General features: G+C 41.3%; 1 protein-coding gene and 1 non-coding gene across 13 annotated transcripts; both read right to left on the bottom strand.

Moving 5' to 3' along the window:
* Positions 1 to 534: 534 nt before the first annotated feature.
* On the bottom strand, positions 535 to 24,466 carry Tipin (timeless interacting protein). 12 transcript variants are annotated; one of them, NM_025372.4, is made up of 8 exons: positions 24,305 to 24,372; positions 17,714 to 17,849; positions 16,175 to 16,247; positions 15,508 to 15,583; positions 11,825 to 11,947; positions 11,571 to 11,634; positions 4,709 to 4,915; positions 535 to 1,650 (listed from the first exon to the last, which is right to left on the bottom strand). In NM_025372.4, exons 2-8 carry the CDS (start codon positions 17,841 to 17,843, stop codon positions 1,487 to 1,489), a joined length of 837 nt encoding a protein of 278 aa, NP_079648.1. In that variant the 5' UTR covers positions 17,844 to 17,849; positions 24,305 to 24,372; the 3' UTR covers positions 535 to 1,486. The 12 variants fall into 12 exon arrangements, 8 of the variants coding, with proteins under 8 accessions (NP_079648.1, NP_001311487.1, NP_001311486.1 ...); NM_001324558.1 differs by having other exon boundaries at positions 17,714 to 17,843; NM_001324557.1 differs by having other exon boundaries at positions 24,310 to 24,372.
* On the bottom strand, positions 9,892 to 10,026 carry Gm24289. Its single transcript, XR_003948523.1, has one exon.
* Positions 24,467 to 24,678: the final 212 nt, after the last annotated feature.

The raw sequence follows: 24,678 nt of genomic DNA, 5'->3' as shown, positions 1-24,678 counted from the left end.
ACCTCCAGTCAGGTTCTCTCTTCATCTGGCCCCATCACCTCTAACCTCCCAGCCATCATTCTCAAATCTTTATTTCTTAAATGTTTCTGGCATATACATGCTTCCCAATTCTCAGAATCCCCTCTACCAATTGACAGAGTTCCATATGACCCTTATATACACTGTCCTTCACAATACTATCCAAGTTTCTCACCAAGTCACCAACATGGAGAACATTCTGTTTTCTGGAAGCACTGGAGTATATTCATACCCACGGTCTTATACACCCTACAAAAGCCCTCCTCTACATTCTCAACCTACAAACATTCTCTGGACTTTTCTACCATCATTAATGGGGAGGCAGTATCAACTTTTTTTTTTTTTTTTTTTTTTTTGGTTTTTCGAGACAGGGTTTCTCTGTATAGCCCTGGCTGTCCTGGAACTCACTTTGTAGACCAGGCTGGCCTTGAACTCAGAAATCCGCCTGCCTCTGCCTCCCTAGTACTGGGATTAAAGGCGTGCACCACCACGCCCAGCCTCAACTTTATTTTTTAAAGATTTATTTTATGTATATGAGTACACTGTAGCTGTACAGATGGCTGTGAGCCTTCATATGGTTGTTGGGATTTGAATTTAGGACTTTGGCTAGCTCCGGTCAATTCCGCTCACTTCAACCCAAAGATTGATTTATTATTGTAAATAAGTACACTGTAGCTGTCTTCAGGCGCACCAGAAAAAGCGTCAGATCTCATTACGGGTGGTTGTGAGCCACCCTGTGGAACTCAGGACCTTTGGAAGAGCCATCAGTGCTCTTATCCACTGAGCCATCTTGCCAGTCCCAGTATCAACCTTTTATGTGATCTTTTAAACATTAAAGTGACTCTGTAGCAAGATGAGTGTTGTGGCACAGACCTTTAACCCCAACACAAAGCAGCCTTCAAACCAGCTGAGATTGCAGTGAGACAGACTGTTCCAATAATGATATGAAAGAAAAGACCAGATGATGTACACAGCTGTCACACAGAGCATTTGAAGGCAGAAAAAGCAGGACATTGACCTCTAATTTCAGACCAGCCAGGATGCTGTAATGAGTGAGATTTTAAAAAGTCAAAATTCTTAACTGCTTCAGCAAAAAGTTTAAATTGTATAACTAAATCATGGTGAGAAACTCAAATCCTGAGAGTTGCTTACAAAATAATTTATTTCTTTATAAAAACTGACCTAATAGTGAGTGCATATTTACATTTTAAATCATTACCCAATTTAGCGAGAAACAATTCAATGCAAACTACAAAATAGCTTATAAAGGCAGACTTATACAGGACACCAAAAATAATAAACAGACTTACTAAAATAAGTAGGAAACAATTTAAATAGTCACTGTATTTTAAGCAGGAATCCACATAAGTCTTAAGACTTAAGGATTTATACAAGGTAGAAAACACTACAAGTAACCCCAAGCTTGCAGGATTCTGTTGTAGAGTTGGCTACTTATAGCATTTCTAGATTAGTCTAAGTTAGTATGGTCCAGTTGTGTCTCCTCTGCTTTGCACTGTTCCTCTTCATGTGTACTGGCGAAAGGAACATCATGTGGACCATCAGCAGTGTCTATGTTTAATCCATTTGACTCTTCTTGATCCTCACCAGTACTGTTCTCTTCAACTGTCACATCTGAGAGAAAAATCAAATCATTATTACTCATTACAAGCAACTGATCCAATCTTGATAAACAGATCTCTCCCAAAGCTATCAAATCGATAATCACCTAATTATGATAAGTAAGTCTAAATATAAACCACTTTTTCACACATGCATAAAAGCACACTTAAAATGCCAAGGGTCCGGGAGGTGTAGTTCAGTTGTAGAATCAATTCAGATCAGCAAGCATGAGGCCCTGGACTCAATCCTGGCCTCTCATATACAAAAGTGTCCTAAAATGATATTACATTCAAACTCTTCATTCTTACTCAAACGTAACTTCTCATTCAAAATGAAACTAGAAAGAGATTTTTAAAAAATTAGACATAGGCCAGGCAAGATGACTCTGTGGGTAAAGGTCAGCCTGAAGGACCCAATGGTGAAAGGAGAGAGCAGACTCCCAAACTATCCCGACTTGTATGTGCAGTACCCACACCTGCACATACAAAATGTCAAAGACAAATGCAGTTGAATTTTACATCAAAGTGATGTAAAGAAAATTTAAGCCGGGGATCATGACATATGCCTGTTAATCCCAGCACTTAAAGCCCTGTCTGGAAAAAAAAAGAAAAAAGAAACCTTAAAATACTCATTTGTATTTAGGAAAATTTATAAACAGAAAATGAGCCTTAAATCCCTATTGTTAAGAAACTTTGAGATGGCAAGAAGCCACTGTCATCCATCCATCATTACATAGTCATATGATTTTTTTTTATTGGATATTTTATTTATTTACATTTCTTTTTTTTTTTGGGGGGGGGGGGTTCGAGACAGGGTTTCTCTGTATAGCCCTGGCTGTCCTGGAACTCACTCTGTAGACCAGGCTGGCCTCGAACTCAGAAATCCGCCTGCCTCTGCCTCCCAAGTGCTGGGATTAAAGGTGTGCACCACCACGCCCATCTTATTTACATTTCAAATGTTATCCCTTTCCCAGTGGGTGTCCCTTCCACAAACCCCCTCTCTTATTCCCCTCCCCCTGCTTCTATGAGAGTGCTTACCCACCCACCCACTCCCACCTCACCATTCTGGCATTCCCCTACAGTGGGACAGAGCCTTCACAGGACTAAGGAAGGGCCTCTTCTCCCACTGATGCCAGATAAAGCCATCCTCTGCTACATATGCAGTTAGAGCCATGCAAACCCCTTCAGCTCCTGTGTAGGTATATGCACATGAGCTCCTTGAGGTCAGAACGCTCTGTAGACCAGTCTGGCCTCAAACAGAGTTCTACCTACCTCTAACTCCCAAGTATTGGGATTAATAAAGGCATGCACCACCACTGTCCGGTTGGATGAGACATAACATGGTATTTACTTACTATAGTTCTTTTTTTTAGGTATTTTTTGTTGTTGTTGTTGTTGTTCTGTTGTTTTTCAAGACAAGGTTTCTCCATGTAACAGCCCTGTCTGTCCTGGAACTCACTTTGTAGACCAAGTTGGCCTCAAATTCACAAAAGCTTCACCTGCCCCTGCCTCCCGAGTGCTGGGATTAAAGGCTTCCCACACCACTGCCCAGCTGGATGAGACATTTTACAACATAGTATTTACTTACTATAGTTCTTTTTTTAGGTTTTTATTTATCTATATGCACACATGTGCAGGTGCCCAAGGAGGCCAGAAAAGGCACAGGATCTCCTAAAACCACAATTATAAGCTATTGTGAACCACACAATGTAGGTGCAAAGAACAAAACTCAGGTCCTCTGTAGGATCAGCAAGTGCTTTTATCCAGGCAAAACATTTGTGTATAATAAATAAATAAATCTAGGAAAAAATTAAATAGTTTTGGGGCTGGAGAAATGGCTGGGGTGTTAATAAGATGTTCTGCTCTTGCAGAAAACCTTAGTTCAGTTCCCAGCACCCACACTGGGCAGCTTACAACAGCCTATAGCTATGGGCACCTAAACTCACACATATAATTAAATATATATTCGACACACAATTAAAAAAATAAAACATAGTATCTCTGTTCTGAAAACAGTTTGTTTAAAAAACAAGCAAGCAAACAAGCAAGCAAGCCAAAAAACTCAGCAAATTTGTGCTGGGATAAAATCCAGAGTAGAACAAAGGCATTAATATGTATAAGGACTTGGGTCCAACTTTAGATACCAAAAATAATAAAATAAAGACAGGAAGTTTAAGGCAATCTTTAAAGAGGTAAGGAAATGCTACAGATAAGGAAACTATAAGAAGTACAACTCACAAAAATGGGACAGTGTAATAAAAAGCATTTTAGTAGCTGAGTGCACAGCACACCTGTAACCCCATCACCTTAGGAGGCTGAGGCAGAAGATCATTAAGTGGATAAGTGGAAAGCTAACTGTGTAACTAACTTAGGAAGACCTAAACTCAAAATAAAAATTGAAGGAAGGGCTGAGGATACATACAGCTCAGTGAAAGAGTGCTTACTCAGCTTGTCCAAGCCCGTTTCAATCTCCAATGTCTGACATCCCTAAAAAAGCATTTTAGTACCACATTTATATCACAGAAATTGACTGCTAATCCTTAGTGAGTACAGAGACATTATATTTACTATTATCACAAGCTGGTGCAGTAGTGCAAGCCTATAATCTGAGCTCTCAGGAGGCTGAGAAAAGGCAAGTTCAAGGCCTGTCTAGGTTATAGAATTGGGTTAAGGCTAGCCTGGGCAACCTATTGAGACCCTGTGTAGGTCATATAGTGCCTGCCTAGTATGTGTCAAGTGCTGGGTTCAGTCCCCAGAACTAAAATGTATTGATTCCACAACAATAATAATTTTCCTAAGTATGATCCTAAAAATACATGTACTTTAAGATAAGAAGTCAAAGAATACAATGTTAATATATTGGCACTGTCCAGAAAACCATCTTAAACATTCTTTAAGGATTCCAAGCAGCAAGCACACATACACTGACACTCTCTCTAAAATACATACATAAACTTGACATCACTTTTCTATTCCTAGAGGTATTATTTCAAGAGATAGTAAAGAAGTTAAAATTTCTAACATGCCCTTGATATTATATAGTAGCTCATAAAAAACAGCATAAAATTTACCATTTTCTAGGGACTGGCTATTACTCAGTAGCTTTGCCTGCCTTCTTTCCAAGGCCAGCTGTTTATTTCTCTCAATTCTCTGTTGCTGCTCTTCTGTTAGGCTTCTAGTTGGTTCAGAAGCAAACTTCCTGCTGTCAGAAGAACTTGTCAAGAAGGGATCAAATCCAGTAGCAGATACATCTGGGCCATTAGCTTCTCCAACTTCATCTGTGGGAGAAATAAAGTTAACACAAGTGTAACATTAGATGAGTTAGAGAAAGAACTGATCCAACATGCAGCTGACAAGGTTGTGTTTAAAGATTTACTTATTATTATACATAAGTATACTGTAGCTGTCGTCAGACACACCAGAAGAGGGCATCAGGTCTCGTTATGGATGGTTGTGAGCCACCATGTGGTTGCTGGCATTTGAACTCAGGACCTCCGGAAGAGCAGTCAGTGCTCTTAACCACTGAGCCATCTATCTCACCAGCCTTCAACTGACTTAAGTTTTAAAATGGCAAGTGGCCTGACCTGAAGAAAGCATTTGTGAAGTAGAAGAATACACTGGCTGATTCAGGTAAAGAAATATTTACAAATTACTCTTATAGTAAGCTGCATGCTACATCTAGTGGACATGGAAAAGGGGTCTGGGAAGATAGCTCAGTTGGTATAGCAAACACAAAGCCCCGGGTTTGATCTCCAGTACAGTATAAATGGCATAGTGAAAAACTCGGGTAATGCCAGAATCTGGAAGAGAGAGGCTGGGGATCATCATCAGTGGTGAGCTAAAGGTCAGCTTAAGTAAGACCCTGTCTCAAAAACCAAAATACATAACAAAGTCAAATTTGGTAGTACAAATCTGTAATTTCAGTACACCAGACAGGGGTGGAGGCAGGGGGATGAGAAGTTCAAGGTTCTACTACCTAGCAAGTTTAAAGCTACTCTGGATTACTTGAGATCCTGACTTTCTGGTTTTGTTTTGTTTTTCTCTATATAGTCCTGGCTATCTTGGAATGTGATGTGTAAATTAGGTTGGCCTTGAACTCTGAGATCTGTCTGCCTCTGCCTCCAGAGTGCTGGCCACCGCCACCACCCCACCTGGCTTGAGATGCTGTCACTGTTTTTGTTTTTAAAGGTTTAATTACTTATTATATTTAAGTACACTGTAGCTGTCTTCAGACTCTCCAGAGAGGGCTTCAGATCTCATTACTGATGGTTGTGAGCCACCATGTGGTTGCTGGGATTTGAACTCAGGACCTTTAGAAGAGCAGTCAGTGCTCTTATTGGCTAAGCCATCTCTCCAGCCCCGATGCTGTCATTTTTTTTTTTAAAAAGGGTCAGGCATGGTGGCATGAGTCTTTAATCCCAGCACCTGGGAGGTCCACAGGACAAACAGAAATAAAGAGAAATCCAACTTGAATAGCCCCCACCCCACCCCCCCAAAAAAGGGAAGAAAAGAGAGAACAGCAGGAGAAAGTAATGAATGAGAGGGATGTAATTTTAACAGAGTAGTCAGGAAGATTTAAATCAGTTGATATCTAAGCACAGTTTGAAGAGGAAAAGAAAATTAACTATTTTGATCCAGGGGAAATTGCAGGTTTTACTCTTAATGAAATAAGAAGCCACTGCAATGTTAAGGCAGAGGACTGACTTGACTGACAATAGATCTATTAGAAGTATAAAAATCTTAGTGAGGTAACAGTGGTGCTACCCACACAGTACTGGAGAGGCAAAGGCAGGCAGATCTCTGAGTTGAGGGTTAAGAGCAGTCTACAGAGTGAGTTCCAGGAGAGCCAACACTCCACTACATAAAAAAGCTATTCTTTTTTTCCCTTTTTTTTTTTTTTTTGGGGGGGGGGGTGGTAACCTAATCTAATGCCTGATTCATTTGAAGAAAAACAACCAAGTGAAGAAAGGATAGAGAAAAGCCCAGTGCGATAGTTAAGCAAATAAAGGTGCATTTGTTCCAACACATAGAAAGTAGATAAATTTTAAATATATAATCATAGAAAAAGAATAAAGGATATTTACCAGTAAGCATTAACAAAATTTCCAGCATTTAAGAATGAGTTATAAGGGTTGGAGAGATGGCTTAGTGGTTAAGAGCACTGGCTGCTCTTCCAGAGGTCCTGAGTTCAATCCCCAGCAACTACATGGTGGCTCAAAACCATCTGTTGTGATCTGATGCCCTCTTCTGGTGTGTCTGAAGACAGCAACAGTGTATACACATACATAAGTAAATAAATTGTTAAAGAAGAAGAAAAAAAAAAAAAAAAAGAGGCATGCAGTGGTGGCGCACGCCTTTGATCCCAGGACTTGGGAGGCAGAAGCAGGCAGATTTCTGAGTTCGAGGCCAGCCTGGTCTACAGAGTGAGTTCCAGGAAAGCCAAGGCTACACAGAGAAACCCTGTCTTGAAAAAAAAAAAAAAAAAAGAATGAGCTTTAAAAAATGAGGGACAGTGAAACTGGAATTACAGGTGAGCTGCCCCATGGGTACTGGATATCAAACCCATGTCCTCTGGATGAACAGCCAGTGAGTCAATCTCTCCAGCCACCTAACCCCACACCTCCCAACCCGTTTTTTTAAAGGGCTAAAAGTTTGGTGTGGTAGTTCACACCTAAGTTATAGCACTTAGGAGGCCAAGGAAGAAGAATTACCACAAATTCGAGGCCAGTCTAAGCTATATAACAAGTTCCAGGCCAGTCCTAGAATGAAAGACTATCTCAAGAAAAAGAAACAAGCCGGGCAGTGATGGCTCTCACCTTTCACTTGGGAGGCAGAGGCAAGCGGATTTCTGAGCTCCAGGCCAGCCTGGTCTACAGAGTGGTTCCAGGACAGCCAGGGCTACACAGAGAAACCCTGTCTCGAAAACAAACAAACAAACAAACAAACAAAAAAAGAAGAAATGAACAAAGGGCTAAGAGAGAATACCTCAATAGAGTGCTTGCCATATGTAAGATGATAGTCCGAAAGGAAGGACAGGAAGGAGGAATGAAATATTCACTAAGCACAGTTCGTGTGATTCTAATTTCTATTTGGATGTGTACATCCTTGTGTATAAAACCAAAACATGAAAAGTTAAATCTAGTCCTATTTTCAAATCATTCTATTGATTATCAGCCTAAAACTTTCTTACTTTTTTTCTTTTTGATTTATTTATTTATTCTATGTAAGTACACTGTAGCTGTCTTCAGACGCACCAGAAGAGGGAGTCAGATCTTGTTACGGATGGTTATGAGCCATGTGGTTGCTGAGATTTGAACTCAGGACCTTCGGAAGAGCAGTCAGTGCTCTTAACTGCTGAGCCATCTCTCCAGCCCAGCCTAAAATGTTCTCTAAGTTGCATTTATTTATCATGTGTGGGTGGGTGTTTATGCATGTGCACATGCATTCACTGTACACCTATGGAGATTAGAGGACAATTCACAGGAGTTGGTTCTCTATTTCCACCAGTGGACCCCAGGGATCAAACTCTGGATATCAGGATTGGTGTGTATGGATGTTGTATCTGCATGTTTGTCTGGAGACAAGGTCAACATCAAGTGTCTTCCTTCCTGTATTATTTCCCCCTCATTTTTTTTTTTTTTTTTTGGTTTTTCGAGACAGGGTTTCTCTGTGTAGCCCTGGCTGTCCTGGAACTCACTCTGTAGACCAGGCTGGCCTCGAACTCAGAAATCCGCCTGCCTCTGCCTCCCCAGTGCTGGGATTAAAGGCGCGTGCCACCACGCCCAGCTTCCCCCTCATTTTTTGAGGCAAGGTCTCATACTGAACCTAGAGCTCAATACTGTAGATTGGATGCCCAGCAAGTCCTAGGTCCTTCCTGTCTCTCCTGGGATTATGTCATTACTACTCCTGGTGTTTACATGGGTGCTAGTGATCGAAACTCAGTCCTTTTGCTTATAAAGCAAGCACTTTACCCACTGACTCATCTCCCCAACCCAAAACACAATTTGTTTGGGGTTTATTTGCTCAACATACATAGTTGGAATCCCAGCACTCAGGTTTCAGACAGGATTCTGCCTCAAACAAGGAAGCAAAAGATGAAAGAAAATAAAGATCTCTGAGTAAGGCCTTCCCTAAGTACTTTCTATGTCAACATGATTCTTCTGAATGGCTCTGAAAACCACCTTTAGCTGACCTGTACTGCTGAAACAGTGGGATGCATTCTCTAGGAAGCTTCTTCCCAGCTAATGTAACTTGTGTCCACTGCACCTCACTCACATATCTAATTACAACACCTGTCAAACTACTGATAATGTTATTTGTCTAACTCACTCTGTACACTATAAACTTAGAGGCTTATTTTCATTCATCTTTTATCCTTGAGCCTTCAGCACAATAATAGTTCAAAAAAGTGCTGCTAAATAAATCAACTAACCCAGGAATACAGGCTCTGGCATTTCATACCATAGTAATTATTTTGGCATGTGTGGAATTGTACACCACTAATAAATACCAACTTTTAAAAGAATTCAAAATCCCAGACTATTTAAACCAGTGATTCTCAACCGATGGATCAAAGGGGAGTGTCCAACAATTCTTTCACAGAGGTTGCCTAAATTCATAAGAAAATACAGATATTTACATTATGATTCACAACAGTAGCAAAGATACAGTTATGAACTAGTAACAAAAATAACTGTATGGTTGGGGCCCACTACAACATCACGATGAGCTGTGTCAAAGGATTGCAACACTGGCAAGGTTGAGAATCACTGATTTAAACAATAAGAAGATTCTGTGCTATTATTATATAAGATTCGGCAATTATTATTATGACTCACCATATACATTACTAGATAAAAATAAGAATAAGGGACTGGCCAGGCAGTAGTGGCGCATGCCTTTAATCCCAAAACCTGGGAGGCAGAGGCAGGCGAATTTCTGAGTTGGAGGCCAGCCTGGTCTACAGAGTGAGTTCCAGGACAGCCAGGGCTACACAGAGAAACCCTGTCTCGAAAAACCAAAAAAAAAAAAAAAAAAAAAAGAAAGACTAAGGGACTGGAAAGACAGCTCAGTGGTTAAGAGCACTTGCTGCTCTTGCAGAGGACCACAGTTTGTTTCCCAGAATCCATGTTAGGCAGCTCACAATTTCTTATAAACCCAGCTCGTGTTTGGGTAACTGCACTCACACATGCACATATCAACATACAGATGCACACATAAATAAACATACATGTTTAAAAAGTTTTTAAAATCTTATGTATGGAGCCATCGCACAGAAAATCTGACAACTATACAGACTCTGTCGGCAGGAACCATCTGTTTTGATGTATGTGACTGTCTACGGTTGCACTGTACAACTAACAATGCAATCAATACCAAGTACAGTCACGAAGGTCTCACTAAAGTCTAGCCATGGATCTGGTTTTAGGATTTTTTTTCTTTTTCTTTTTGGTTTTTCAAGACAGAGTTTCTCTGTATAGCCCTGGCTGTCCTAGAACTCACTTTGTAGACCAGGCTGGCCTCAAACTCAGAAATCTGCCTGCCTCCCAAGTGCTGGGATTAAAGGTGTGTGCCACCACTTTCCCTTTTTTTATAGATACTTTCTATAACTTGTCTAATGATACTGCAATCATGGTTTTTTTTAAATTGTATGCATGAGATAGAGTCTCAGTATATAGCCCTGGCTGTCCTTGGAGCTCCTTATACAGACCAAGTTGGCCTCAAATTCAGAACTCTCTGCCAGTCTCTGCTTCTTGAGTGCTGGGATTTTTTGTTTGTTTGTTTTTGATTTATTTATTTAATGTATATGAATACACTGCCGCTGTCTTCAGACACACCAGAAGAGGGCATCAGATCCCATTACAGATGGTTGTGAGCCACCATGTGGTTGCTGGGAATTGAACTCAGGGCCTCTGAAAGAGCAGTCAGTGTTCTAACAGCTGAGCCATCTCACCAGCCCCGGAGTGCTGGGATTAAAAGCATGTGTACCACTATGCCAGGCTACCATCATATTTTTAGGAAGTGAATTTCAAGAGGAGGGGAGTCAAGGGAAGTAACATGGACTTGAGCAAAGTACAGTGATATTCACATGAAAAGCCTCATAGTGAAGCACATTCCTTTTTACTTTTTCAACTCTTCACCCAACCCCCTTCCCTTCTCCCGCTCGCTCCAGCAGCACATTCTTTTAGAAAGAGGGAGTGAGACAGGCTCTAAGTAACCTTGGCTGTCCTGGAACTCAGTAGGTACCAGGTTGGCCTTCAACTTAGAAGATCCATCTAGGGGCTGGCGAGATGGCTCAGTGGTTAAGAGTGCTGACTGCTCTTCCGAAGGTCCCGAGTTCAGTTCCCAGCAACCACATGGTGGCTCACAACCATCCATAATGAAATCTGATGCCCTCTTCTGGAGTATCTGAAGACAGCTACAGTGTACTTACATATAATAAGTAAATAAATAAATCTTTAAAAAAAAAAAGAAAGAAGATCCATCTACTGCTCTCTTCGGCATGTGCCATCATACTGAAACACATTCTTCTACATGCTAACTACAATGCTAAAATAGAAACTAGTATCAAATATACATATCACTGGGCTGAGATGTCTCAGTAAACAAAGGTACTTGCGGCCACACCTGATGACATGAGACTGATCCCTGAGACTGACAAGGTGAAAGGTTATAGAAGGTTGCCCTCTGCTGTCTATACCCACATTAACAAATATGAGCACACTATACACACACACACACACAAACACACACACTCACAAAACACAACTACATTCTAGGACTTACCAAACTCTGGATTTAACTATTTATTAACTACACTATAATTACATAAATATTAGGTTAAGATCTCAGTTGTATACATAGTACTGCCTACTCAAGCTAGACCCATTTCTAAAAACTATGTTGTAATAAGGTGAATAAACTTATAATTACCATTATTGTTAACAAAATCTTCATGTACAATAGGCAGATCAAGTCGAATTCGTTTTAAACAGGTCTAAAAAAGAAAAAGACATTTTTTCCATTCGAAGGGAACAATCATTTATTCATATCTGAAAGAGCTGTAATGTTCTGTCTTAATGAGACAGATTTCAAAAGGAAGATTCCTAAACAGCAATTCAGCCTCAACTAAACCCATCCTTGCACTGCTTAGCACTGTGAATGACATTCACGATAATCACACTTACCTGAACCTCCTTTTTATTTCCTAGGTTTTCGACTCTGTCAATAAAATCTTCAAATTGCAGCTTGGGGAATAGCCTATGTGCCCAGTGCTCCATGTGTCTGATTAGCGTTTTCAAGTCTTCAGCCTGACACATAAAAATAAAAATGCTGAACAGAAGACTCAATCTCACAGCTGACCACGTCAGCAGATTTTAGCATTTAAAGGCAATGCCAAAGTCACTGCTGTCATATATATATATAAGGATAAGAAACTTTCACAAAGACACAGAACAAGGCTTGGAAGGTCATAATCTCAGAAAGCATTGGGGGAAAGAGTGCAGATACAGATTGATTTAGACTCAGATTTTTAGAAATTAGAGGGGGAAATAACACTACAGTGCTGGGAAGACAGTTGTGCTGGTTAATTGGCTGGGGACTAAGCCTGAGAACCGGAGTACCATCCCTAGCCACACATTAAAAACAAAACAAAACAAACAAACAAAAACCCCACAGGCATAGTAGCTGTGCTGGCTAGTTTTAGGTCAACTCAACACAGGCTAGAGTCACTGGAGAGGAGGGAACCTGAATTGAGAAAATGCCTCAGTATAGGCAGCCCTGATTGATGTAGGAGGGCCAAACTATTGCGGGTGGAGTCATTTCTAGGCAGATGGTCCTGAGTATTGTAAAAAAAACAAAAAAACAAACAAACAAAAAAAAACGCTGAGAAAGCCATGGAGAGCAAACCAGTAAGCAGGACTCCTCCATGGCCTCGGCATCACCTCCTGCCTCTGGGTTCCTGTCCTGACTTCCTTCAGTGATATGTAAAATAAATGCTTTCTTCCCCAGCTTGCTTTTGATCATGGAACTTCATTACAACCATAGAAACCTAACTAAGACAGTGGTAGGCCTTGTAATTTTAGTGCTAAAGAAGCAAAGAAAGGCTGATCCTGAGGCCCACTGGAGAGTGCCTGAGAAAGCACGCCTGAGGTTGACCTCTGGCAACCACGCACACATAACCACACACACTGAGGGAAAATAGCAGTACAAAAATAAAATAAAGTTTTGAAAGAATCCTATGTGCATCTTTTCGGAAGTGTACAGTAAAACCACCAATAAACTTTAATAAAAGATGTCAAAGTATCTTTCAGGAATCAAGAAATACTCTTAGGGCTGGTGAGATGGCTCAGTGGGTAAGAGCACCCGACTGCTTTTTCGAAGGTCCAAAGTTCAAATCCCAGCAACCACATGGTGGCTCACAACCACCCGTAATGAGATCTGACTCCCTCTTCTGGAGTGTCTGAGGACAGCTACAGTGTACTTACATGTAATAAATAAATAAATCTTAAAAAAAAAAAAAAAGAAATACTCTTAGACAGTCTTAGACAGTTTCCTAAATACAAGACAAAATAAAACTTTGAGAATTCAGAAATATACTCCAAAATCCCAAGAATAAAACATACTGGTGCTAGCAGTTAACACTCTCAAATCAAAACATCGCCCTCTACATTAAAAACTCAAATTAAGATTACTAAAAATAGCTGGGCATGGTGGTGCACGCCTTTAATCCCAGCACTTGGGAGGCAGAGGCAGGCAGATTTCTGAGTTCGAGGCCAGCCTGTTCTACAAAGTGAGTTCCAGGACAGCCAGGGCTACACAGAGAAACCCTGTCTCGAAAAACCAAAAACCAAAAAAAAAAAAAAAAGAGGCAGAGGCAAGCAGATTGCTGGGAGTTCGAGGTCTGCCTGGTCTACAAAAAAAAAAAAAAAGGAAGAACACATATTGCTCTTCCAGAGGCCTGAACTCAGTTTCCAGTACCTACATCAGACATCGCAAAAATACTAATTCTAACTCCAAAAAATCAAACATTTTCTTGATTGGGCCTTTGAAAGCACCTGAACCCATATACCCACAAATACATAGAATTCTTTTTTTTTTTTTTTTTTTTTTGGTTTTTTGAGACAGGGTTAACAGGGTTTCTCTGTAGCTCTGGCTGTTCTGGAACTCCCTCTGTAGACCAGGCTGGCCTCAAACTCAGAAATCCGCCTGCCTCTGCCTCCCAAGTGCTGGGATTAATAGAATTAATTTTAAGTTCAAAATTAAAATAAACAAGAATAGAACTAGAGATTATACCATATCTTAGGGACGAATTCTCATGAACCTTAAAAATGACTCTTTAAGGTGGTGGTGGTGCACCAATCTTTAATTCCAGCACTTAGGAGGCAGAGGCAGGTGGATCACTGAGTTTAAAAAGTCCAGCTTTGTCTATAAAGTGAGTTCTAGAATAGCCAGAGCTGCACGGAGAAACCCTGTTTTGAGAAACTAAAATAAATAAATAAATAAATAAATAAAAAGACTCCTTAAGAAAAAGCAAAATAAATGTTATTGCGATAGACTTTTAGGGTATAAATTTGGGCTGAGATACTCAGACGTAATTTTCCTAAAGCCATATTAATTAAATATAGTGGCAAAAAAATGAAACTATACAAGATGTTCTCTTAATTCTTCCAAGTACCCTTTCTATTTCACTGAAGCTATTTCTCTAGAGGTGATGATTAACAGCTTATATATTCAGTGTGTATGTGTATATGTATATATACACACACACACACACACACACACACATATATATATATAAAATGTGTATATATTTTTTTTCATTCTGTAATATACTCAGAGATTCTTTTTTTTGTTTTTTGTTTTTTTGAGACAGGGTTTCTCTGTCCTGGAACTCACTCTGTAGACCAGGCTGGCCTTGAACTCAGAAATCTGCCTGCCTCTGCCTCCCAAGTGCTGGGATTAAAGGCGTGCGTTACCACCGCCCGGCATTCTTAGAGATTCTAAAGAACATAATCAACCCAGTTTCACTGGGTTTTTTTTAAAATCTCACTTTCCTGTTTTTAATTTATTTTTTTACTTATTCACTTTACATCCCACTCACTTGCCCCTTCCTGTTCATCCCCTTCCACAACCTTCCTCTACCCCTCCTCTCCTCCTTCTCCTCTGAGGCCCCATAGGTATCCCCACATCCTAGCACTTCAAGTCTCTACAAAGCTACGAGCTTCCTTTCCCACTGAGGCCAGAAAAAGCAGTCCAGCTAGAAGAACATATTATATGTACAGGCAACAGCTTTTGGGATAGCCCCTGCTCCAGCTGTTTGGGACCCACATGAAAACCAAGCTGCACATCTGTTACATATGTAACACATGCAAAAACAAAAAAGAAAAGCTCTAAATAAGACAGGTGTGATGATACAAATCTTTAATCCTACCACTTGGGAAGCAGACAAAGGCAGATCTCTGTGAGCTCAGGGCTAGAATATTGGTCACTGTTCTACTGCTGTGAAGAGAAATCATGACCAAGGTAAAGGTAACTCTTACCAAAGAAATCATTTAAGAAACCTCAAAGCCCCACCCCAGTGAAACACTTCTTCTAACAAGGCCACACCTCCCCAAACCTTCTAATCCTTTCTAATATTGCTACTCCCTGAGGACTAAGCAATTAAATATATGGCACTTTTATTAAGACACAGCTAGCCAGAGTTGCATAGTGCTACTTTGTCTCAAAATTTTTTTGAATAAATAAAAGTCTAAAATAAACCAGGATGGGATGTACTCCAGTAATACTGTTTAGCATGGGTTCTAGCACTTGCCCTGGATTCAATCGATGCCCACTGCTAAAAAATAAAGATCAATCAAGCATTTCTTACCTCATGACCCTTCCCCTTGAATTTCGTCTTATCAAACACATGCCTTAAGGCTGGAAGCCCTCTCTCTGAAGTCAATCTGTGAAGAGAAACATTTTGAATTTCTAGCCATATTAAAACCAAGACCATGAAAAAAAAATATTTCCTCCTGAATTAGAAAAGACAAGGGGCTGGAGAGATGGCTCAATGGTTAAGAGTACTAACTGCTCTTCCAGAGGTCCTGAGTTCAATTCCCAGCAACCACACAGTGGCTGACACTCAGTGGCACAATCACCTGTAATGGGATCTGATGCCCTCTTCTGGTGTGTCTGAAGAGATGAATGGTGTACTCGTATACATAAAATAAATAAATAAATCTTATGTGGCTGGAAAGATGGCTCAGCAGTTAAGAGCAAAGGTCCTGAGTTCAAGTCCCAGCAAACACATGGTGGCTCACAACCACCTGTAATGGGATCTGATGCTCTCTTTTGGTGTGTCTGGAAACAGTGTACTCACATACATAAAATAAATAAATACAATCATTAAAAAGAAGAAGAAAAGAAAAAGTTTAAAGGAGAAAAAAATCTTTACAGAACTCTATCTGAACTCTAAATCACCCACCAAAGACCGTGATAGTAAAAGAAAAACACTGTGTAGAAATCTATAAATGTATCAAAGTAAATGCCCATACCTCGTAGCATCTAGCTTAGGTAGATTCCTTTTAACTGTTCTCTTTGGCGGAACAGGTACTCCACTCCCTGATCCTAGTAAACAGACCAAAATTTAGTACTTAAAAATTGTCCTGTGGAGCCAAGTTGATTTCTGAATTCAAGGCCAGCCTGGTCTACAGAGTCAATTCCAGGACAGCTAGGGCTATACAGAGAAACCCTGCCTCGAAAAACCAAAAAAAGAAAAAATCATCCTCTGATCTCCATATGCACACACTGTAGCACCTGTGTGCCCACATATATTCAGATAAACACAAATACATAAATATAGTTATTTTTGTTTGTTTGTTTTTTAAGACAGGGTTTCTTTGTGTAGCCCTGGCTGTCCTGTAACTTGCTCTACAGACCAGGCTAGCCTCAAGTTCACTGAGATCCTCCTGCCTCTGCCTCCCAAGTGCTGGGATTGAAGAAAGGAATGTGCCACCACCACCCAGTCAGTTTTTTTTTTTTTTAATCATTTGCAAAATGTACCATTTCTAGGCTAATCTGACACAGAACTATGTGGGACATTTCAGCAGGTACAGCAGGACTGTCAGAGCAAGGCTAGCCTGGGAGACACTGTGAGCTCTTATCTTTTTTTTGGTTTTACGAGACAGGGTTTCTCTATGTAGTCCTGGCTGTCCTGAAACTCACTTTCTAGACCAGGCTGGCCTCAAACTCAGAAATCCGCCTGCCTCTGCCTCCCGAGTGCTGGGATTAAAGGTATGCGTCAACACGCTCTTTGTCGTAAAAACTAATATACAGGGCAGGTGAGATGGCTTAGTGGTTAAGAGCTCTTCCAGAGGCCCTTAGTTCAATTCCCAGCACCCACATGGTGGCTCACAACCATCAATAATGGGATGTGAAGTCCTCTCCTGGTGTGTCTAAAGACAGTGACAGTGTACTCACATACATAAAAATAAAACAACAGGGAGCTGAAGAAATGGCTCAGTAGTTAAGAGCACTGACTGTTCTTCCTGAGGTCCTGAGTTCAATTCCCAGCAACCACATGGTGGCTCATAACCACCTGTAATGAGATCTGACGCCCTCTTCTGGTGTGTCTGAAGACTGCTACAGTGTACTTACATATAATAATAAATATATCTTCTAAAAAATTTTTAAATAAATAAATAAAACAGGGCTGGAAAAATGGCTCAGCAGTTAAGAGCAGTGACTGCTCTTCCAGAGGTCCTGAGTTCAATTCCCAGCAACCACATGGTGGCTCACAACCATCTGTAATGGGATCTGATACCCTCTTCTGGTGTGTTAAAGACAGCTACAGTGCACTCATAAAATAGACAAACCAACAAACAAACCTTAAAAAATAAATAAAAATAATAAAAAAAACAACAACTAAGCTTGGTGGCTCATACCTTTAATCCTAGAACTTGGGAAGCAGAGGCAGTTGGATCTCCAGAGTCTACAGGACAGACTGAACTATATGGAGAAATCTTGCTCAAAACAAAACAAAACAAAACAACAACCAAATGAAAGGATACTTTTGTGACATTCTTGATACAGACCTTCCTCAGGTTCAGCGTCTGCAGGATCTCTCTCTGGCGAGGCCGGAGGTGGGAAGGGAGGAAAAGTTTCATCCTCTACATGTTCATAATCTGGTATTTCAAACAAGCCATTTTCTTCTTGCTCTAACATCTTTTCCTCCAGGAGAAAAAAAGAAAGTTATTTTTAACCAGCCAGTCTTCCTATCACATAATCTAGTTCCATCCAACAGTGAAAGCCATGTTACAAGCACTTAAACCACATTTCAAATTCATACATCTTTAAAAAGTAGAGAAGATATTAAGTATGAAGGAAAATGACTCATCAGAACTGAGTTGTGCTGGGCATGGTGGCAGAGGCAGGTGGATTTCTGAGTTCGAGGTCAGCCTGGTCTACAAAGTGAGTTCCAGGACAGCCAAGGCTATACAGAGAAACCCTGTCTTGAAAACAAAAACAAACACAAACAAAAGAACTGAGTTGTGGGCTGGTGAGATGGCTCAGTGGGTAAGAGCACCCGACTGCTCTTCTGAAGGTCAGGAGTTCAAATCCCAGCAACCACATGGTAGCTCACAACCGAGATCTGACTCCCTCTTCTGGAGTGTCTGAGGACAGCTACAGTGTACTTACATATAATAAATAAATCTTAAAAAAAAAAAAAACTGAGTTGTAACGTAAATCCTACCACTAAATATTTACATGTTTTTTAATGTTTGTGTACATGGGTGTTTTGCATACATGTAGTCTGTGTACCATATGCATACAGTGCCTGTGAAGACCAGAAGATATTACACCACTGGAATTCAAGTTACAGAGAAACTTATAGTGGGAATCAAACTCAGATCCTCTGTTAAGAGGTTAAGCCAATGCTCTTAATCACTGAACCATCTCTCCAGCCCCCAAATTTATTAATTTTGATTCTTCCAACCTAGACCTTATTTTGGGGCTGCAGATCCCTACTGTCCATTCTGCAGCTTTCAAATGTCTCAACAGCATTTATTATCTCATACAGAAAACTAAACTCTTTTCTGGTAGACTGTAAGGGGGTTTGAATGGGAGGGGGCAGTTAGAGGCAAGGTTTCTCTATGTAGCCCTGTCTGTCTGTCCTGGAACTTGATCTACAGACTAACCAAGCTGGCCTCAAACTCACAGATCAGTTTACCTCTGTACCCACACCCCCCACAAACACCACCCCCCCCCAACTGGGAACAAAGGTGTGTGCTACGGCTACCACCACCACCTGGCTATAAAGTTGAATTTCTAAATTTCCTCCATTCAGTGAGTGACACCCATCAAGCTGTTCAAGTTAAAGACAAGTCATCTTTGACACTTCCTCCCTATATTTGTCCTCTTCTCTATAGCCACTTCGCAACACTTCTTGTTTCAAGAACACCATTATTTCCACTCCTCCTTCAATGAGTTCTCACTACAGCTAGCTAAACTTTTGCAAATGTAAAGCTGACATCATGCTAAAATTCAGTTTAAGAAATCCAATGTTGGGCTGGTGAGATGGCTCAGTGGGTAAGAGCACCCGACTGCTCTTCCGAAGGTCTGAAGTTCAAATCCCAGCAACCACATGGTGGCTCACAACCACCCGTAATGAGATCTGATGCCCTCTTCTGGTGTGTCTGAAGACAGCTACAGTGTACTTACATATAATAAATAAATAAATAAAATAAATCTTTAAAAAAAAAAAAAGAAAAAAGAAATCCAATGTTGCTGGACGTGATGGTGAACACGTTAATCCTAGCATTCAAAAGGCAGAGGCAGACAGAACTCTCAGTTGAGGCAGTATAGTCTATATAGCAAGGTTCAGGAAAGATAGACATAGCCTCAAAAAAAGAATAAAAAATTTTTTTCAGTATGGCTTTAAAATACACAGATCTTAATATATTTTTTGCCAGGCATAGTGGCACTGGTAATCCCAGCATTTAAAAGGAAACCAGGAGCTCAAGGTCAGTCTTGGCTACATAGCAGTTCAAAGGTGCCCTGGATCATGAGACTCTTTAAAAAGGAATAAAATTTATATAATGCAACTTCACTTCATTCTCTCTCTTTAAACTCCTTGAAAGAGCCATTTCCACTGTCAAGAATCTAGATGTTTGTTTGTTACAAAGTTATTTTTGTTGTTGTTGTTGGGTTTTTTCCCACAAAACAGGGTTTCTGTGTCTTCCCAAATGGCCCGAAACTTGTTCTGTAGACCAGGATGGCCTCAAACTCAGAAATCTGCTTATCTTTGTCTCCCTAGTTCTAAAACTAAAGCTTTGCACCACCACCACCTGGCAAAGATATATCTTTACCTGTGTTTGTCTATGTATATGTACAGTATGCATGTGTACATGTTCAAAGAAACAAAAGGGTATTTCCCAGAAACTCGAGTTACAAGCAGTCTTGAGTGGTGGTGTAGGTGATAGGAACAGAACCCAGGTCCTTTTCAAGAGCAGTAAATCCCTTACAGCCACCAAGCCCTCCTCTTGTATTTTGAAAGACAGTCTTATATATGCCAAAGTGGCCTCCAACTCCTGATACTCCTGCTTCTATTCCCAAGTACTAACATTACATGCATTTTGAAAGCTCTTCCCTGACTTCCAATTTTGCTCAAATTTTAACCATTACCTTATCAGGAAAACCTATCTCAAACCAAGAGTTATACAGCCTGCAATCCCAACACAAAGATAGAAGCAGGAAGAACAGAGTTCATCCTAGTTACACAGATTCCAAGGCCAGCCTGAAACCCTTAGAGAAAAGAGGCCATTCAAATGTTCCTAAATTGAATAACACTGTGTGTGAGTACATGTGGAAGCCTAAGAATAGCTTTCAGAAGTTCTCTCACCATCTTGGAAGTAAGTTCAAATCATTAGATATATACTGCAAGCATTTTTCCCTGACAAGCCATCTTGATGGCCCAGAATTCTCTTACAAGAATTAACAGGGCTGGAGAGATGGCTCAGTGGTTAAGAGCTCTGGCTGCTCTTCCAGAGGCCCTTAGTTCAATTCCCAGCAACCACATGGTGGCTCACAACCATCTGTAATGGCATCTGATGCCCTCTTCTGGTGTGTCTGAAGACAGCTACAGTGTACTCATATAAATAATTCAACTTTTTTTGTTTGTTTTGGTTTTTGGTTTTTTGGTTTGTTTTTGAGTCAGGGTTTCTCTGTATAGCCCTGGCTGTCCTGGAACTCACTTTGTAGACCAGACTGGCCTCGAACTCAGAAATCTGCCTGCCTCTGCCTCCCAAGTGCTGGGATTAAAGGCATGTGCCACCACACCGGGCAAAATAATTAATCTTAAAAAAAAAAAAAAAATTGGGCTGGTGAGATGGCTCAGCAGGTAAGAGCACCGACTGCTCTTCCAAAGGTTCTTAGTTCAAATTCCAGCAACCACATGGTGGCTCACAACCATCCATAACAAGATCTGACTCCCTCTTCTGATGTGTCTGAAGACAGCTACAGTGTACTTACATATAATAAATAAATAAATCTTTTAAAAAAGAAAAAAAAATTAACAGCACCATGCAGATGTTCTATAGGAATCGTCATTTCTCAATTAGGCTTTATTTAATGTTAGACTCCTATATTGATTGTGGCTCTCTTAGGATAAAAATCTGGCAGGCCTCTTTGTTATTTTACCACTATGTCCCAAAACCTGATACACAAGAGGTTCCCAATAGATATTTGCTGAGGAAAGGAATTTAAGATTTTCTTTAAAGATTTATTATTATATGTAAGTACATTGTAACTGTCTTCAGACGAACCATAAGAGGGTGTCAGATCTCCTTACAGATGGTTGTGAACCACCATGTGGTTGCTGGAATTTGAACTCAGGACCTTCGGAAGAACTGTCTGTGTTCTTAACCGCTGAGCCATTTCTCCAGCCCAAGAATTTCAAGCCAGGAACAGTGATACTCATTGTAGTCCTAACACTCAAGAGGCTAAAGCAGGAACCAGGAGGCCAGTTAGGGCAAAAGTCCTTCTCTATACACACAGTGGAATCCACAAAGCCCTGAGTTCAATTCCTAGTACCTCATAAACTACCTTGGGGCAAGGCAGTGCATGGACTTGTAATCCCAGCCCTCAGGAAGAGAGAGAGGATCAGAAATTTGTTATCTTCAGTTATGTGGCTGCGCCAACCCCAGACCAGCTTGGGCTACAATGAGAACCACTATCTTTAATTAGAAATAAAAATCTCCCGCTGGAAAGATGGCTGGGGTGGTTAAAACACAAATTGCTTTTGTAGAGGACTGAGTTCAGTTGCCAGCACCATACTTATATAGCTCACTAATACCTATAACTACTGCTTCAGGGGCTTTGACATCTGGCCTCAAGTGTACATATCCCCCAAGATACACACTCTTTTTGTTTGGTTGGTTGGGTTTTTTGTTTTGTTTTGTTTTTTCAAGACAGGGTTTCTCTGTATAGGTCCTAGAACTCAATATGTAGACCAAACTGGACTTGAACTCAGAAATTCACTGCCTCTGCCTCCCAAGTGCTGGGATTAAAGATGTGAGCCACCACTGCCCAGCAAGATACACATTCTTAAACCTTCAAAATTTCCTAAATTAAAACTAAAAATATGGGCTGGAGAGATGTCTCAGTGGTTAAGAGCACTGACTGCCTTCCAGAGGTCCTGAATTCAATTCCCTACAACCACATGGTGGTTCACAGCCATCTGTAATGGGATCTGATGCCCTCTTTTGGTGTGTCTGAAGACAGCGACAGTGTACTCATGTAAAAAAAAAAAATCTTAAAAAACAAAAACAGCTAAAGATATTATACTCAGGACATGTCTAAAACATCCCCAAAACTTCTAAATTTATTACTTCTTTAAATTTATGTTTGTTGTATGTATAATAAGAGTGCATTATGTGCCACCGGGGGAGGTCAAAGGACAACCTGTAATGACAATTTTGGAATTGTGGGTTTTGTTTTTTTGGGTTTTGTTTTTTTGGTTTTTCAAGACAGGGTTTCTCTGTGTAGCCCTGGCTGTCCTGGAACTCACCTCTATAGATCAGGCTGGCCTCGAACTCAGAAATCCGCCTGCCTCTACCTCCCAAGTACTGCGATTAAAGGCATGCCCAGTGGTGGTTTCTTTTTTAAAAAAAAAAAAAAGCACAGAAATGGGCTGGAGAGATGGCTTAGCAGTTAAGAGCACTGACTGCTTTTCTAGAGGTCCTGAGTTCAATTCCCAGCAACCACATGGTGGCTCACAACCATCTGTAATGGGATTCAATGCCCTCTTCTGGTGTGTCTAAGCAGCTACAGTATACTTACATACATAAAATTAATAAATCTTTTTTTTAAAAAAGCACAGAAATATTATTTCTTCATTTTAACTCCTGGTATGGGAATTGGCTGCTTCAGATTGCCCACAGCAGCTGGTATGACAGGCCTTGAGCTCTAATGCTGTAACGGCGATTCTGCTAACTGCAGATAGCTTCCTCAGGACTTTTCAGAGGGTAAAGGCCAGGATTGACTGCTTGCTGTTGGCTGTGGTTTTGTTTAGTGGTGAGCAAGAGAAGAAATAACACATCCTCAAGGTCCTCACCTTGCCTCAAACATGCCCCAAGGAACTTGACACTCCTCATCTGCAGGGTAAAGATAATGTTGCCATTTTTCCCCCTATCCTCTCGTTTTTTAGGGAGCCTAAAGGGTAGATTAAGGGTAGAGAAGGGTGGAAGAAAGAATCCACAAAGTAGCAAAGGACTCTGTGGGTAGAGTCAATTCTTTCCTTCCAGCTTTGCATGAGACCCAGGGATCACACTCAGTAAGGCTTGTTCCCCAGCACTATATCGCCTTTACTAGCTGTCCCCAATTCTAAATTTGTGACCGTAAATTTATAAAAACAAAGTACTGGCTCCTGATAATAAACCGCTACGTCTTTGAGTACCTTTAAATGTGGGAACCAAGGGTAGATTATAACTCTACCTAGGACCACTTGGCCTGGGTTCCAGGCCCAGAACAAGCACCCCAATCCTCAAAACATCTAGTTAGTACACTCAATCCCATTCTAATGGGAGTTTGAGAACAGGACTTAAAACTACAATAACCAGCAATTAACCAAAAAAGCACAGTGGGGCTTATCAGTAAACTGGTTTCTCTCAGTGTTTGTAAAGAATTAGATGTTCACAGCCCTTCCTTCTCTCCTTGACAACTGTCACACGTGTTTTAGACACTAACGAGTTAAGTCTCTTTCCCCCTCCAGGTCCTCAAACTCCCAGAGCAGTGTGCGTGACAAATTCAACATCCGATCCACAAGTCCTTCCCGGACCTGTTTCCAACCTACCGTTTTCCCTAGTTGTCAAAACAGGAGCTCCTCGCCCTAAAGGAAGTCCCACCACCCTCACTCTCGTCCCACCGTCGGCGCCAGCCCTAGGGATGTCACCTCTCCCTCGCCTCCCCTCGAGTCCGCTTCCCAGCCTCCCTCTCAGCTAGGTCCGTGCGCGCGGCTCCGGTGCAGGCCCGCCATCCTCCCGCGGCGCCTCCCACCCGCTCCGCCCGCTCCTCCTCAGCCCCGCTTCCGCCTGGCTCCTGGGTGAGACCCCATCTCCCGCGCCCCGCGCCGCCTTTGCAACGCGGGCTCCACTTCCAAAATCTGCGCTCACAGAAACCGGTCTCACCTCACCTAGACAGCGGCCGCCGCCAAGCGCGCCAACACCGCTTCTCGCGAGACTCGGCTCCGCGAGACAAGCTGAGAAATTTGGCGCCAAGGGTAGGCGAAGAGGCGTGGGAGGAGCCTAAGGGTCTGAGCCCCGCCCACCGCGCTCGGAAGCCCGCCTACCCATCCGGAATGTCTGGGACGGCAATGAGTTCTGGGCGCTTTATTAGCTCCAGAAATAGGTCTCCGGGTTTAGAACACGAACGATGGAAGCCAGGCATAATAGTGCACGCCTGGAATCCCAGCACTCGGAGGCTGAGGTAGGAGGATCGCCACAGGTTCCAGGCCAGCGTCTACGAGAAAAAAAAAAAAAAGAAAGAAAAGAAAACTGATTTG

This window comes from Mus musculus, chromosome 9 (genome assembly GCF_000001635.26).
Source record: "Mus musculus strain C57BL/6J chromosome 9, GRCm38.p6 C57BL/6J".
NCBI classification, from domain to species: domain Eukaryota; kingdom Metazoa; phylum Chordata; class Mammalia; order Rodentia; family Muridae; genus Mus; species Mus musculus.
The sequence above is the reverse complement of the archived record's forward strand: the minus strand, read 5'-3'. Positions and strand labels throughout refer to the sequence as shown.

Bases quoted from the DNA above. Each gene is read 5' to 3' on its own strand.
- Tipin (NM_025372.4), bottom strand. From the start codon at position 17,843: ATGTTAGAGCAAGAAGAAAATGGCTTGTTTGAAATACCAGATTATGAA. The intron at 16,248-17,713 runs GTCTGTATCAAG...TCTGTTTACTAG, and splicing joins AGACGCTGAACCTGAGGAAG to GATCAGGGAGTGGAGTACCT. The intron at 11,948-15,507 runs GTAAGAAATGCT...TTTATGTGTCAG, and splicing joins TCAAGGGGAAGGGTCATGAG to GCTGAAGACTTGAAAACGCT.